The sequence below is a fragment of the Panulirus ornatus genome, chromosome 5 (genome assembly GCF_036320965.1).
Source record: "Panulirus ornatus isolate Po-2019 chromosome 5, ASM3632096v1, whole genome shotgun sequence".
NCBI classification, from domain to species: Eukaryota; Metazoa; Arthropoda; class Malacostraca; order Decapoda; family Palinuridae; genus Panulirus; species Panulirus ornatus.
Window position 1 is genome coordinate 38,182,657 of NC_092228.1, and position 14,401 is coordinate 38,197,057.

Here is a 14,401-nt window from a genome sequence, read left to right on the forward strand (position 1 = left end):
GTATTTAAGAGACAGCATGAAAGGAGGAAGCTGAGTTAATGTGAATAAAAGTAAGGTTATGAGGTTTAGCAGGCAGATGAGAAACGATGGTATGAGTTTGACTGGGGAGGACCTGGAGGAAGCGAAGTGCTTTAGATACCTACATGTGATCACAGCAGTGAGTGGAACTATAGGAAATAAAGTGAACCAAAGGATGGGTGAGGGTCAGGTGTGTGTGTAACATCCTGGGTGCACTGACGAATATGTAGAATAGGCCACAATTTGTGAGGGCAAAGATCAATATACTTGATGGCATGGTAAAAAAAATTAAGTGTGTTGTAAGGAAGATTGGTCAAGTAAGGATTAACAATGTAAGCGAGAGGTGTGGTAGTAAAGTGGAGTATGACTGAGAGATCTAAACTGGGTGGGCTGAAATGGTCTACATACATAAAAAAGATATAAAAAGGGAAATGAAGATGATATACAAGTCAGAAGTGGACATGGAAAGGGGGAAGAACAAGAAGACAGGATAGAGTGAAAGAGGCTGAGTTACTAGGGCCTGAACATGCAGGAGAGTTGTGATATACAAAGGCTGACATGCTGTCATTGGACTGAACCAAGAAACATTGGGTGACCATAAAACTGTATGTGGGACTTGGCTGTGAAAAGGGGGCTCCAGTTTTGTTGCATTATACAGGATAGCTAGAGAGTGAAAGTGAACAAAGAAGGTCATTCTTCATCTGTTCCTGGTGCTACCTTGTTAATGCAGGAAACAGCAAAAATGTATTACAGAAAAAGACATAACAGTAAAAAGTATTATTTTTTTCAAATCTGTTGCAAGTACAGTGTTTTGTCCAAGTTGATAATGTGGCATAATTCTGAAGTACCTCAATAGCAAACTATCCCAAATCAGTGTTGCAAGTCAGGTACAGGTGCATTACTCAATATGCTATACACATCCTCTTAACATTACTGATCAAATTACTACAAAAAATTAAAACGGAAATTTATAAGTTGAGAAATAACTATTTCAAAAGGTAAGCAATGAAACAGGTACTACAGCATTCTTATTAAGAACAACTGCACTTCTGACTATGCCAGTATCTACATATCTTTTAGGTTTCTTACTTGTATGTTCCACAGATGAGACTGGTGATTTTTATTATATACATATACATATACATACACAGACAAATACATATATACACATGTACATATTCATACTTGCTGCCCTCAGCCATTCTTGTCCCCGCCCCGCCACACATAAAATGGCAGCCCCCTCACCCCGCACACATGCAAGGTAGCGCTAGGAAAAGACAACAAAGGCCACATTCGTTCACACTCATTCTCTAGCTGTCATGTGTAATGCACAGAAACCACACCTCCCTTTCCACATCTAGGCCCCACAAAACTTTCCATGGTTTACCCCAGACACTTCACATGCCGTGGTTCAATCCATTGACAGCACATCGACCCCGGTATACTACATCGTTCCAATTCACTCTATTCCTTGCACGCCTTTCACCCTCCTGCTTGTTCAGGCCCCGATCACTCAAAATCTTTTTCACTCCATCCTTCTACCTCCAACTTGGTCTCCCACTTCTCCTCGTTCCCTCCACCTATGACACATACATCCTCTTTGTCAATCTTTCCTCACTCATTCTATCCATGTGACTAAACCATTTCAATACACCCTCTTCTGCTCTCTCAACCACACTTTATCAAACCACCTCACACCACGTATTGTCCTCAAACATCTCATTTCCAACACATCCATCCTGCTCTGCACAACCCAATCTATAGCCCACACCTCGCAACCACATAACATTGTTGGAACCACTATTCCTTCAAACATACCCATTTTTGCTTTCTGAGATAACCCTCTTGCCTTCCACACATTCTTCAACACTCCTAGAACCTTCACCCCCTCCCCCACCCTGTGACTCTCTTCCGCTTCCATGGTTCCTTCCGCTGATAAATCCACTCCCAGATATCTAAAACACTTCACTTCTTCCAGTTTTTCTCCATTCAAACTTACCTCCCAATTGACTTATCCCCCAACCCTACTGTACCTAATAACCTTGCTCTTTTTCACATTTACTTTCAGCTTTCTTCTTTCACACATTTTTACCAACTTTATCAAACTCAATCACCAGCTTCTGCAGTTTCCCAACCGAATCAGCTACCAGTGCTGTATCATCAGCGAACAACAACTGACTCACTTCCTAAGTCCTCTCATTCACAACAGACTGCATAATTGCCCCTCTTTCAAAACTCCTGCATTTACCTCCCTAACAACCCCATCCATAAACAAATTAAATAACCATGGAGACAACACACACCCCTGCCGCAAACCACATTCATTGGAAACCAACCACTTTCCTCTCTTCCTACTCATACACATGCCTTACATCCTCGATAAAAATTTTTCACTGCTTCTAGCAACTTGCCTCCCACACCATATGCTCTTAATACCTTTCACAAAGCATCTCTATCAACTCTCCAGATCCATAAATGCTACATACAAATCCATTTGTTTTTCTAATTATTTCTCAGATACATTCTTCAAAGCAAACACCTGATCCACACATCCTCTACCACTTCTGAAACCACACTGCTCTTCCCCAATCAGTACTTTCCATATAATTTTCCAGGAATACTCAACAAACTTATACCTCTGTAAGAAGAGAGGAAAGTGATTGGTTTCCGGTGAATGTTGGTTTGTGGCAGGGGTGCTTGATGTCTCCATGATTCTTTGATTTGTTTATGAATGGGGTGGTTAGGGAGGTGAATGCAAGAGTTTTGGAGAGAGGGGCAAGTATGTAGTCTGTTCTGGATGAGAGGGCTCAGGAAGTGAGTCAGTTGTTGTTCGCTGATGATACAGTGCTGGTGGCTAATTCAGGTGAGAAACTGCAGAAGTTGGTGACTGAGTTTGGTAAAGTGTGTGAAAGAAGAAAGCTGGGAGTAAATGTGAATAAGAGCAAGGTTATTAGGTTCAGCAGGGGTGAGGGACAAGGTAATTGGAAGGTAAGTTGGAATGGAGAAAAACTGGAGGAAGTGAAATGTTTTAGATATCTGGGAGTGGACTTAGCAGCAGATGGAACTATGGAAATGGAAGCGAGTCACAGGGTGGGGGAAGGGCGAGGGTTCTGGGAGCATTGAAGGATGTATAGAAGGCGAGAATGTTATCTCGGAGAGGAAAAATGGGTATGTTTAAAGGAATAGTGGTTCCAACAATGTTATATGGTTGCGAGGGATGGGCTATAGATAGGGTTGTGCAGAGGAGGGTGGATGTGTTGGTAATGAAATGTTTGAGGACAATATGTGGTGTGAGGTGATTTGATTGAGTAAGTAATGAAAGGGTAAGAGAGATGTGTGGTAGTAAAAAAAGTGTGGTTGAGAGAGCAGAAGAGGGTGTGTTCAAATGGTTTGATCACATGGAGAGAATGAGTGAGGAAAGATTGACAAAGAGGATATATGTGTTAGATGTATAAGGAACAAGGAGAAGCGAGAACCCAAATTGGAGGTGGAAGGATGGAGTGAAAAGATTTTGAGCGATCGGGGCCTGAACATACACGAGGGTGAGAGGCATACAAGTAATAGAGTGAATTAGAACGATGTAGTATATCGGGGTCAACTTGCTGTCAATGGATTGAACCATGGCATGTGAAACGTCTAAGGTAAACCATGGAAAGGTCTGTGGGGCCTGGATGTGGAAAGGGAGCTGTGGTTTCGGTGCATTACACATGACAGCTAGAGACTGAGTGTGAATGAACGTGGCCATAATTGTCTTTTCCTGGCACTACCTCACTAGGGTAGGGTGGTGACGGGAATGGATGAAGGCAGTAAGTATGTATGTTCTTGTGTACATATGTATATGTCTGTGTATGTATATGTTGAAATGTAAATGTGCATGTATGGGTGTTTATGTACGTATGTGTTTATGTGGGTGGGTTGGGCCATTCCTCGTCTGTTTCCTTGCGCTACCTCGCTGACATAGGGGATGGCAATTAAGTATAATGAATATAAATGAATGAATAATATATTTATTTATTATACTTTGTTGCTGTCTCCCACGTCAGCAAGGTAGTGCAAGGAAACAGACGAAAGAATGGCCCAACCCACCCACATATACATGTATATACATACACGTCCACACACGCTCATATACATACCTATACATTTCAACGTATACATATATATATATACATACACATATATACACATGTACATAATTCATACTTGCTGCCTTTATTCATTCCCGTCGCCACCCCACCACACATGAAATGACACCCCCCTCCCCCACACGTGCATGAGGTAGCTCTAGAAAAAGACAACAAAGGCCACATTCATCCACACTTAGTCTCTAGCTGTCATGTATAATACTAAAACCATAATAATGATAATAATGAGTATTTTGAAGATTGTTCAGTGTGTTTCATGATAGAGTGGGAGATGTAGGGTGCTTTGGTTGGGGTGGTGTACAAAGTGAGAAAGTCAGGGAGAGTGGTTTGGTGAAGAGAGAGGTGGTGGTGAAAGCCTTGTGGAAGATGGTATTGCAGTTGAATTTATTAACAAACGAGGTGACTGTTGTTGATTGGTTGGTAAGGATATTCATTGTATGTATGAATCATGGTGAAGAGCCTGAGGATTTGTGGAATGTATGTATGGTGCCACTGTACAAAGGCAAATGGGATAAAGTTGGGTGTTCAAACTACAGAGGTATAAGTTTGTTGAGTTCGCCTGGAAAATTGTATTGGAGGGTATTGATTGAAAGGGAGAAGGCATGTACAGAAGATCAGACTGGGGAGAAGCAGTGTGGTTTCAGAAGTGGTAAAGGATGTGTGGATCAAGTGTTTACTTTGAAGGATACGTGTGAGAAATACTTAAAAAACAAATGCATTTGTATGTGGCATATATGGATCTGGAGAAGGCATGTGACAGGGCAGTAAAGATGTTTTGTTGAAGGTCTTAAGAATATATAGTGCTGGGGGTAAGCTGCTAAGGCAGAGAAGTATTTATCAAGGGTGTAATGCAAGTATACCTGTAGGAAGAGTGGAGAGTGATTGGTTCCCAGTGAAGATCAGTCTGTGGCAAGGGTGTGTGATGTCACAATGGATGTTTAATTTGTTTATGGATGTGGTGGTTAGGGAGATAAATACAAGTTTTGGAGAGAGGGGTGAGTATGCAGTCTTTTGGGGGTGAGAAGGCCTGGGAAGTGAGTCAGTTGTTATTTGCTGATGATGCAGCACTTGTGGCTGATTTGAATGAGAAACTGTAGAAGGTGGTGACTGAGTTTGGAAAAGTGCATAAAAGGAGAAAGTTGAGAGTAAAAGTAAATAAGAGCAAGGTTATTGGGTTCAGCAGTGTTGAGGGACAGGTTAGTTGGGATGTAAGTTTGAATGGAGAAAAATTGGAGGAAGTGAAGTGTTTTCAATATTGGAGTGGACGTGGCAGCAAATGGAACATTGGAGGCCGAAGTGAGTCATGGGATGGGGAATGAGGCGAAGGTTTCGGGGGCGATGAAGAATGTTTGGAGAGAATGTTATCTTTTGAGCAAAAATGGGTATGTTTGAATGATTAGTAGTTCCAATAATATTATATTGTTGTGAGGCATGGGCTATAGATAGGGTTTCAGGACAATATGTGAAGTGAGGTGGTGTGATTTAAGTAATGAGAGGGTAAGAGAGATGTGTGGTTATAAAAAGTGTGGTTGAGAGAGAAGAGGGTGTGTTGAAACGGTTTGGATAAATGGAACAAATGAGTGAGGAAAGGTTGACAAAGAGGATATATGTGTCTTGAGGTGGAGGGAGGGAACAAGGAGAAGCAGGAGACCAAATTGGAGGTGGAAGGATGGAATGAAAAAGATTTTGAGCAGTTGGGGCCTGAACATGCAGGAGGGTAAAAGGTGTGCACGGAATAGAGAATTGGAACAATGTGGTAGATTGGGGTTGACGTGCTGTCAGTGGACTGAACCAGGGCATGTGAGCATCTGGGGTACACCATGGAAAGGGAGCTGTGGTTTCAATGCCTTACACATGACAGCTAGAGAATGAATGTGAGCAGGTGTAGCCTTTTTCAGTCTTGTTTTCTGGCACTAACTCGCTGATGCGGGGCAGCACCGGGAATGGATGAAGGCGAGCAAGTATGAATATGTATGCTTATATATTTATGTATTTATATATATGTGTTTCCATGTTTATGTATGTATATGCACATGTATGTATATACTGTATATGTGTGTATGAGTGGTTGGGTCTTTCTTTGTCTGTTTCCTGGCACTACCTCACTAATGTGGGAAATGGCAATCAGTTATTATAACTAGATGAATAAATATGAATGATGAAAGAAAAGTAATTGATGTTATCTATTTAGATTTTTAGAAGTCTTTTTCTATAAGGTTCTGCATCAGAGATTGCTAGCAAAAATCACGTCACGGCATTGACAGGGTTCTACTTCAGTGGATAGGAATTGGTTAACTGGCCTTAAACAAAGAGTGGTGATTAATGGTCAAGTCTTAGAATGGTTAGATGTAACAAGTGGAGTGCCGCAAGGATCAGTCTTGGAACCGTTTATGTATCTCATATATAGTAATGACATTGGTAATGAGCTACATTGCAAGACATCAAAATTTGCTGGTGATACTGTCTGTCTCTCTTTATCTCTGATGCCTGTTCCCTCCTGGAACTCCTTTGAGGGGGTGGCCTCAGCAATAATCTCCATAACTAGTACTAGAACTCCAGTGCTGCTTCTTAGCTTTAGTGCCTAATGCTTTACAGGCTACTGGCAGAGTGCTGTGTTTGCAGAGGCTCCAACCTAATGTTCCAGCCTAATGTTCCTAACTGCTACTTAAACCTAATGTTTCTACCTAATAATCCTGCTTAAATTTTCCTACCTACTAGTTCTGTTTATTGCTCCTGCCACATTTTGCTAAAAGACAATGCTGGTGCATAATGCTTACTTTAGGAAAAGCTAAAGGTACAAAGAATGGGTTGTGTCAGTTAAGTGATTTCATTCACAACACTCAATAAATGTTTGCCCCCTCCTGAAAAAAAAAAAAAAAAAAAATAGGCCCACAACTGCCATACCATCCACTCTTGCACTCAAATCACTCATCACTAATAACACCTCACACACACAGTAAAAATCTAACTAACCAGTCAACATTTCAGTAGTCTCCTTTCTTGAGAATTTCTAATCCAATCCTACCCACTCCAGCTGCCTTGCCACACTTCATCTTAAGCAAAGGCTTTCTTTGACTCTTCTTTTCATGAAACCACTTCCCATGACTCACTTTGCATAACTCCTCAAAGCAAACACTCTACATTCATCATCGAATCATCAAGCATAGTCAATAGGCCCTCAGAATACTCCCTTCATCTTCTCTTCACATCTTCTCTGCCTGGTTTTCCACTTCCCCATCTGCTTCTTTCACTGATGCTCCCATTTGTTCTCAACACAATTAATTTCCTTCCAAAATTTTTTTCTTATTTTCCTTGAAGTATGCCCTCTTTCTCAGCTCCTGCATCTGCCTCTTGTCCTCCTGTTACTTTCTCTTGTACAGCTACTTCCACTCATTTCTGTCCTCCTCCTTTCCACATAAATGAATCTACAAATAAACTTGAATTTCAGCGCTTCAAACTGACATAAGCAAACTGATGAACTCGACTCATAAATAGCAAATGAATCTTAATATCTTTAAGTGCAGAGTTTTACATATCAATAGTAAAAACAAAATGGCAAGCTTCAGTATGAATTCTGTTGAACTTCAAAAGGTCAGTGAGGAAAAAGACTTGGGTGTAATAATCACCGGTGACCTAAAACCACGTAAGCAAAGCACAAAAGCAGTGAAAAGAGCGAACAAAATTCTTGGTTTCATAAGAGGAGCCTTCAAATGTAAGTCCACGAAAATCATCCATACCCTTTACAATTCATTGGTTCATCTACATCCTGAATATTGTGTTCACTTTTGGTCATCCTACCTAAATCAAGACATGGACTGAATGGACTCTGAGAGTACAGCGTCAAGCAACCAAGATGATTCCCAGACTGAGAAACAAATCATACGAGATCAGATTAAATGAGATGAATCTATTTAGATTTAAAAAGATAAGGTTAAGAGATGATATAATACTAGCATTCAAAATTATCAAAGACTATGATAATCATGATCTGTCAAATTACCTACGATTTGATTCATCTGATTTTACACATAGTAATGGATACAATCTCATGAGCAAATGATTTACCTTGAATGAAGTGAAGTACTTTTTTTTCAGAGGGATTATTCACATATGGAATGATTTGCCAATTACAGAGGTTGAATGCAGTACTATAGATACATTTTAGAACAGACTTGATAAATACTTTGCTTCAAGTCCAAGACTTTGATTACACTTGCCTCCATAATCGAAATGACAATTTGCAGTTTGTTTTCCTTGAAATATCTGTATGCCTTTTAACTTTTACCACAATATTCTGTGAGTTTCTGATATCTTCTACTATCACAAATAGCCTCGAAAGGACCCACTTGTCTGTTGCTGTTTGAATGTCCTTTTATTCCTTTGGTATTCCTTTGTAGCAAGATGTTAACAGAACACTATAAGGACTTTACCCATACAAGGCTCATGGTCCCAGTAATATTTCATCATGTGTGCCAAAGAGGTGTGTGGTTATATTAGAAAAACCACCTGAATCATTGCCCAAGATGTCAATGGAGAGAGCCATTGTGCCAAGAGAATAGAAAGTGGCAAACGTCATACCTGTTTACAAGACAGGTGACCGGGAACTGGCACTGAAGTACAGACCAGTCTCACAAAGGATTGTGGTGTGTAAGGTTCTGGATAAGATTATCAGAAAACAAGTGGGTGATTTTCTACGGAGGAGGAATCTTGTAAGTGCACAATAGCATGGTTTTAGAGAAAGGACATCTTGTGTAACTAACTTGGTTACTCGGGGTGAACCACCTTTGTGTGCCACCACTTTACATCAGAAGGTCAGCTGTTCAACCAATGTTATACCATTCTTGTTAATGAGTCAAGTTGTTGGGCAGTTTCTGGTTTTATTTAGAAAATAAGTTTATCCATTACAAATGGGGAACACAAGTGATTAAAACAAGACCTGCTTCATGCCATCTTTTTCAGTCATCTTCTGTCTGACCACAGCTGGTCATTGGGCCTGTCTTTAACCAGCCTTTTCATTGACCTGGATGTACAACATATCCAAGAGTAATATGGTTTATTAAGCATATTACATATTGTCCTCTAATCACAATAGTGTACATACATGCGACTTCAAGGAGGATATTAACCCTTTCAGTGTTCAATGGATTTTTTGCCTCCCCTTGTGTACACTAAAGAGCCAATTTTTTTTTACTAAAAAATATTAAATATTTTCTCATTAATTAAGATGCTGTAATCATGGTTATTTATGAGATACTCATTGCCTATAATCACTGCTTTGTAAGTACACAATTATATCAGAAGTTTTGTTTAATCCTGCTGGTCCCATCTGGAGCTTACTTTCTGTTCTTGCAAGTGTACCCTCCTCATGTTTGCCAGCATTATACAATTCCACTTCACACTGCTCATTAGATAGATCAGAATCAAGGATTTCATTACTCATTGATAAACTTATCCAGCACTCCCCTTATTTTTGATGGTTTGAAAATATTGGTTTGGATGGCAGGTACTTGGCCTGCTCTTAGAGGTCAGAGCACAGAGCAAATGGAGACACACCCTGGGTGTGGCAAGTCCTGAGGGAAGATGGGAGACTGCCTTTAATGATCACTAGAAGGATACTGAGGCCTCTAGGCTGTATAAACGAATGACTACTCTTTTGTTTGGGTTGCCATCTGTGGCCAGCAAATAGTCTACAGAATATAACATGTGTTGGGAAATGAAATATGTAGGGTGACTCCAGTAGCAACCTACCATGCAAAACTAGAATCATCAATGCACTAGTTAATTTAGTTGTTTGAAGAAAATGCAGTGAAATCCTGCATTCACTAATGAAAATTTTTTTGAAGACACTAACTATAATTTTCTTGACAGAGATATTCCATACTTTGATGAGACAGGAAAGTTTTCTGTCTATTTACCAAACAAATGGAACTTTGCTTTCCATTTCCCAACTCTTCTTAGATGCTACCTTCTCTTCTTCTTCTTTCCAGGTAAGTGCTGCTGCATTTCTATAATACATTGAACAGTATCAAAGCTTATTATGTAACCCTTACTGGATATCCTCCTTTTCAAAAATAAAACATGGCAATCCCTGGTACACTTCTCCATAATAATGTCTTTTGATAAATATGCTTACATCATTCAGTCTTCATGTTTTGATAAATGGATAACAATCCTTCCCACTGTATACTTCTCATGATATGCTCTTTTTACTCAAAAGCAGTGTACTCTGTTTTATCTAATCTCCTGAAACAGAGTACTAATAATGGGGGAGTTAAACCATAATGGGATTGAATAGGAGAAACCTATATTCATGAGGGAATGGGGGAATGATTAGCATACCAGAGCACATTAAACCTAGAGAAGATAAATTTTCAGTATGTACTTGATTTCACTTTTATGCAACATAGCCTGAAAAAACCTGGGCATGAGAAGACAGATCATGAGAGGCAAGTGTTTTAGGAGCAGCTGAGTGATTGTCTTAGTAGTTTTGATGCACGAGACCGGGTTATAGTGATGGGTGGTTTGAATGCAAATGTGAGTAATGTGGCAGTTGAGGGAATAATTGGTGTACATGGGGTGTTCAGTGATGTAAATGGTAATGGTGAAGAGCTTGTAGATTTATTTGCTGAAAAAGGACTGGTGATTGGAAATACCTGGTTTAAAAAGAGAGATATACATAAGTATACATATGCAAGTAGGAGAGATGGCCAAAGAGCATTATTGGATTATGTGTTAATTGACAGGCGCATGAAAGAGAGACTTTTGGATGTTAATGTGCTGAGAGGTGCAACTGGAGGAATGTCTGATCATTATCTTGTGGAGGCAAAGGTGAAGATTTGTAGAGGTTTTCAGAAAAGAAGAGAGACTGTTGGGGTGAAGAGAGTGGTGAGAGTAAGTGAGCTTGGGAAGGAGACTTGTGTGAGGAAGTACCAGGAGAGACTGAGTGCAGAATGGAAAAAGGTGAGAGCAAAGGAGTGGGGGAGGAATGGGATGTATTTAGGGAAGCAGTGATAGCGTGTGCAAAAGATGGTTGTGGCATGAGAAGCGTGGGAGGTGGGCAGATTAGAAAGGGTAGCGAATGGTGGGAAGAAGAAGTAAGATTATTAGCGAAAGAGAAGAGAGGCATTTGGACGATTTTTGCAGGGAAATAATGCAAATGAGTGGGAGATGTATAAAAGAAAGAGGCAGGAGGTCAAGAGAAAGGTGGAAGAGGCAAAAAAGAGGGCAAATGAGAGTTGGGGTGAGAGAGTATCATTAAAATTTAGGGAGAATAAAAAGATGTTTTGGAAGGAGGTAAATAAAGTGCATAAGACAAAGGAACAAATGGGAACATCAGTGAAGGGGGCTAAAGGGGAGGTGATAACAAGTAGTGGTGATGTGAGAAGGAGATGGAATGAGTATTTTTGAAGGTTTATTGAATGTGTTTGATGATAGAGTGGCAGATATAAGGTGTTTTGGTCGAGGTGGTGTGCAAAGTGAGAGGGTTAGGGAGAATGATTTGGTAAACAGAGAAGAGATAGTAAAAGCTTTGCGGAAGATGGAAGCTGGCAAGGCAGTGGGTTTGGGTGGTATTACAGTGGAATGGTTGCATAGTGCCATTGTACAAAGGCAAAGGGGATAAGAGTGAGTGCTCAAATTACAGAGGTATAAGTTTGTTGAGTATTCCTGGGAAATGATATGGGAGGGTATTGATTGAGAGGGTGAAGACATTTACATAGCATCAGATTGGGGAAGAGCAGTGTGGTTTCAGAAGTGGTAAAGGATGTGTGGACCAGGGGTTTGCTTTGAAAAATGTATGTGAGAAATATTTAGAAAAGCAAATGGAGTTGTATATAGCATTTATGGATCTGGAGAAGGCATACAATAAGAGTTGATAGAGATGCTCTGTGGAAGGTATTAAGAATATATGGTGTGGGAGGTAAGTTGTTAGAAGCAGTGAAAAGTTCTTATCGAAGATGTAAGGCATGTGTACATGTAGGAAGAGAGGAAAGTGATTGGTTCTCAATTAATGTTGGTTTGCGGCAGGGGCGCGTGATGTCTCCATGGTTGTTTAATTTGTTTATGGATGGGGTTGTTAGGGAGGTGAATGCAAGAGTTTTGGAAAGAGGGGCAAGTATGCAGTCTGTTGTGGATGAGAGAACTTGGGAAGTGAGTCAGTTGTTGTTCGCTGATGATACAGCACTGGTGGCTGATTCGGGTGAGGAACTGCAGAAGCTGGTGACTGAGTTTGGTAAAGTGTGTGAAAGAAGAAAGTTGAGAGTAAATGTGAATAAGAGCAAGGTTATTAGGTACAGTGCGGTTGAGGGACAAGTCAAGTGGGAGGTAAGTTTGAATGGAGAAAAACTGGAGGAAGTGAAGTTTTTTCAATATCTGGGAGTGGATTTGGCAGTGGATGGGGACCATAGAAGTGGAAGTGAATTATAGGGCGGGGGATTGAAGGAATAGTGGTTCCGACAATGTTATATTGTTGCGAGGCGTGGGCTATAGATAGAGTTGTGTGGAGGAGGGTGGATGTGCTGGAAATGAGATGTTTGAGGACAGTATGTGTTGTGAGGTGGTTTGATTGAGTAAGTAATGAAAGGGTAAGAGAGATGTGTGGTAATAAAAAGAGTGTGATTGAGAGAGCAGAAGAGGGTGTTTTGAAATGGTTTGGTCACAGGGAGAGAATGAGTCAGGAAAGATTGACAAAGACGATATATGTGTCAGAGGTGGAGGGAACGAGGAGAAGTGGGAGACCAAGTTGGAAGTGGAAAGATGGAGTGAAAAAGATTTTGAGTGATTGGGACCTGAACATGCAGGAGGGTGAAAGGTGTGCAAAGAATAGAGCGAATTGGAAGGATGTGGTATACCGGGGTCGACATGCTGTCAATGGATTGAACCAGGGTCATGTGAAGCGTCTGGGGTAAACCATGGAAAGTTTTGTGGGGCCTGGATGTGGAAAGGGAGCTGTGGTTTCGGTGCATTATACATGACAGCTAGAGACTGAGTGTGAACAAATGTGGCCTTTGTTGTCTTTTCCTAGCGCTACCTCACACACATGCGGGGGGAGGGGGGTTTTCATTTCATGTGTGGCGGGATGGCGACGGAGAATGAATAAGGGCAGACTATGAATTATGTACGTGTTTATATATGTATATGTCTGTGTGTGTATATATATGTATACGTTGAGATGTATAGGTATGTATATGTGCGTGTGTGGACATTTATGTATATACATGTGTATGTGGGTGGGTTGGGCCATTCTTTAATCTGTTCCCTTGCGCTACCTCGCTAACGTGGGAGACAGCGACAAAGTGTAATAAAAAAATAAAAAGCCTGAAAAAAGAAATGCCCTACTTGGTAATCTATTCATAGTGCTTGAATTTGAGGATATGGTCAACAAATAAATAATAATATTTGAGAGGAAACCAAATCCCAGGATGAGGAACAAGGTAGCTAACAGTACAGAGGTAAAGAATCTTTTGAGGTTATATACTGGGTATGGAAATTCCATTCAAAGGAAAAAGACAGGATCAGAAAAGAGTGAGTCATGGTTCTGTAGATGTCATAGAGCTAAATAGGATATAGTTGGTACAACACTTAGGACAGCTTTTTGATGAATTATATGAGGGCAAAAAATGAGTACAGTTAAGCCTTTCATTCTGGGCTTGGGAAAAAAATTGAAAAAAAGATGAGCCATTTAAATAGCCACTGCAATTTAAAACCAGTACATCATACATGTATAATATTCACTCAGTGTTAGACTTTGAAATTTTTCTGCATCACCACCATTTATAACTTTTGTGGACTCTGCAAAGTGGGTTCACTAGGGTAGTGCATTACCACTTCTTGCCATAGGTATCTTTATGCTCTTGAGAGACTTCAAAATTTTCCATATGGTTATTATTGTTGAGGATGAAACATGACATCTACACATGCCACCAGAAGGACTGGACCCATTCACATGCAAGCAGGAAGTTTAAAGAATTATATATATGTCCTCAGCACTTTCCTGCTTCCATGGTGATAAATTGGTAACAGTAAGGCCTGACAATTTTTCTTTTGACTCATTAAATAGGTGAATAACATCTATATGTGCCACTAGAAAGCATGATCCTACTTAGATGGGAATATGAGGACATAATAATGATTCTGAGTGATCGGGGCCTGAACATGCAGGAGAGTGAAAGGCGTGTCTAGAATAGAGTGAAGTGGATAGGGAGCAGTGTTTTGGTGCATTACACAGGACAGCTAGAGAA

At 40.4% G+C, this 14,401-nt stretch overlaps 1 protein-coding gene across 1 annotated transcript in view; it reads left to right on the forward strand.

The window, feature by feature from the left end:
- The window catches only part of Hacd2 (3-hydroxyacyl-CoA dehydratase 2), a 64,758-nt gene that overhangs the window by 44,709 nt on the left and 5,648 nt on the right, over positions 1-14,401 (forward strand). Inside the window, exon 9 of the mRNA XM_071661920.1 lies at positions 10,032-10,150. Coding sequence (XP_071518021.1) covers positions 10,032-10,150 — 119 coding nt within the window. The remainder of the gene's footprint in view (positions 1-10,031; positions 10,151-14,401) is intronic.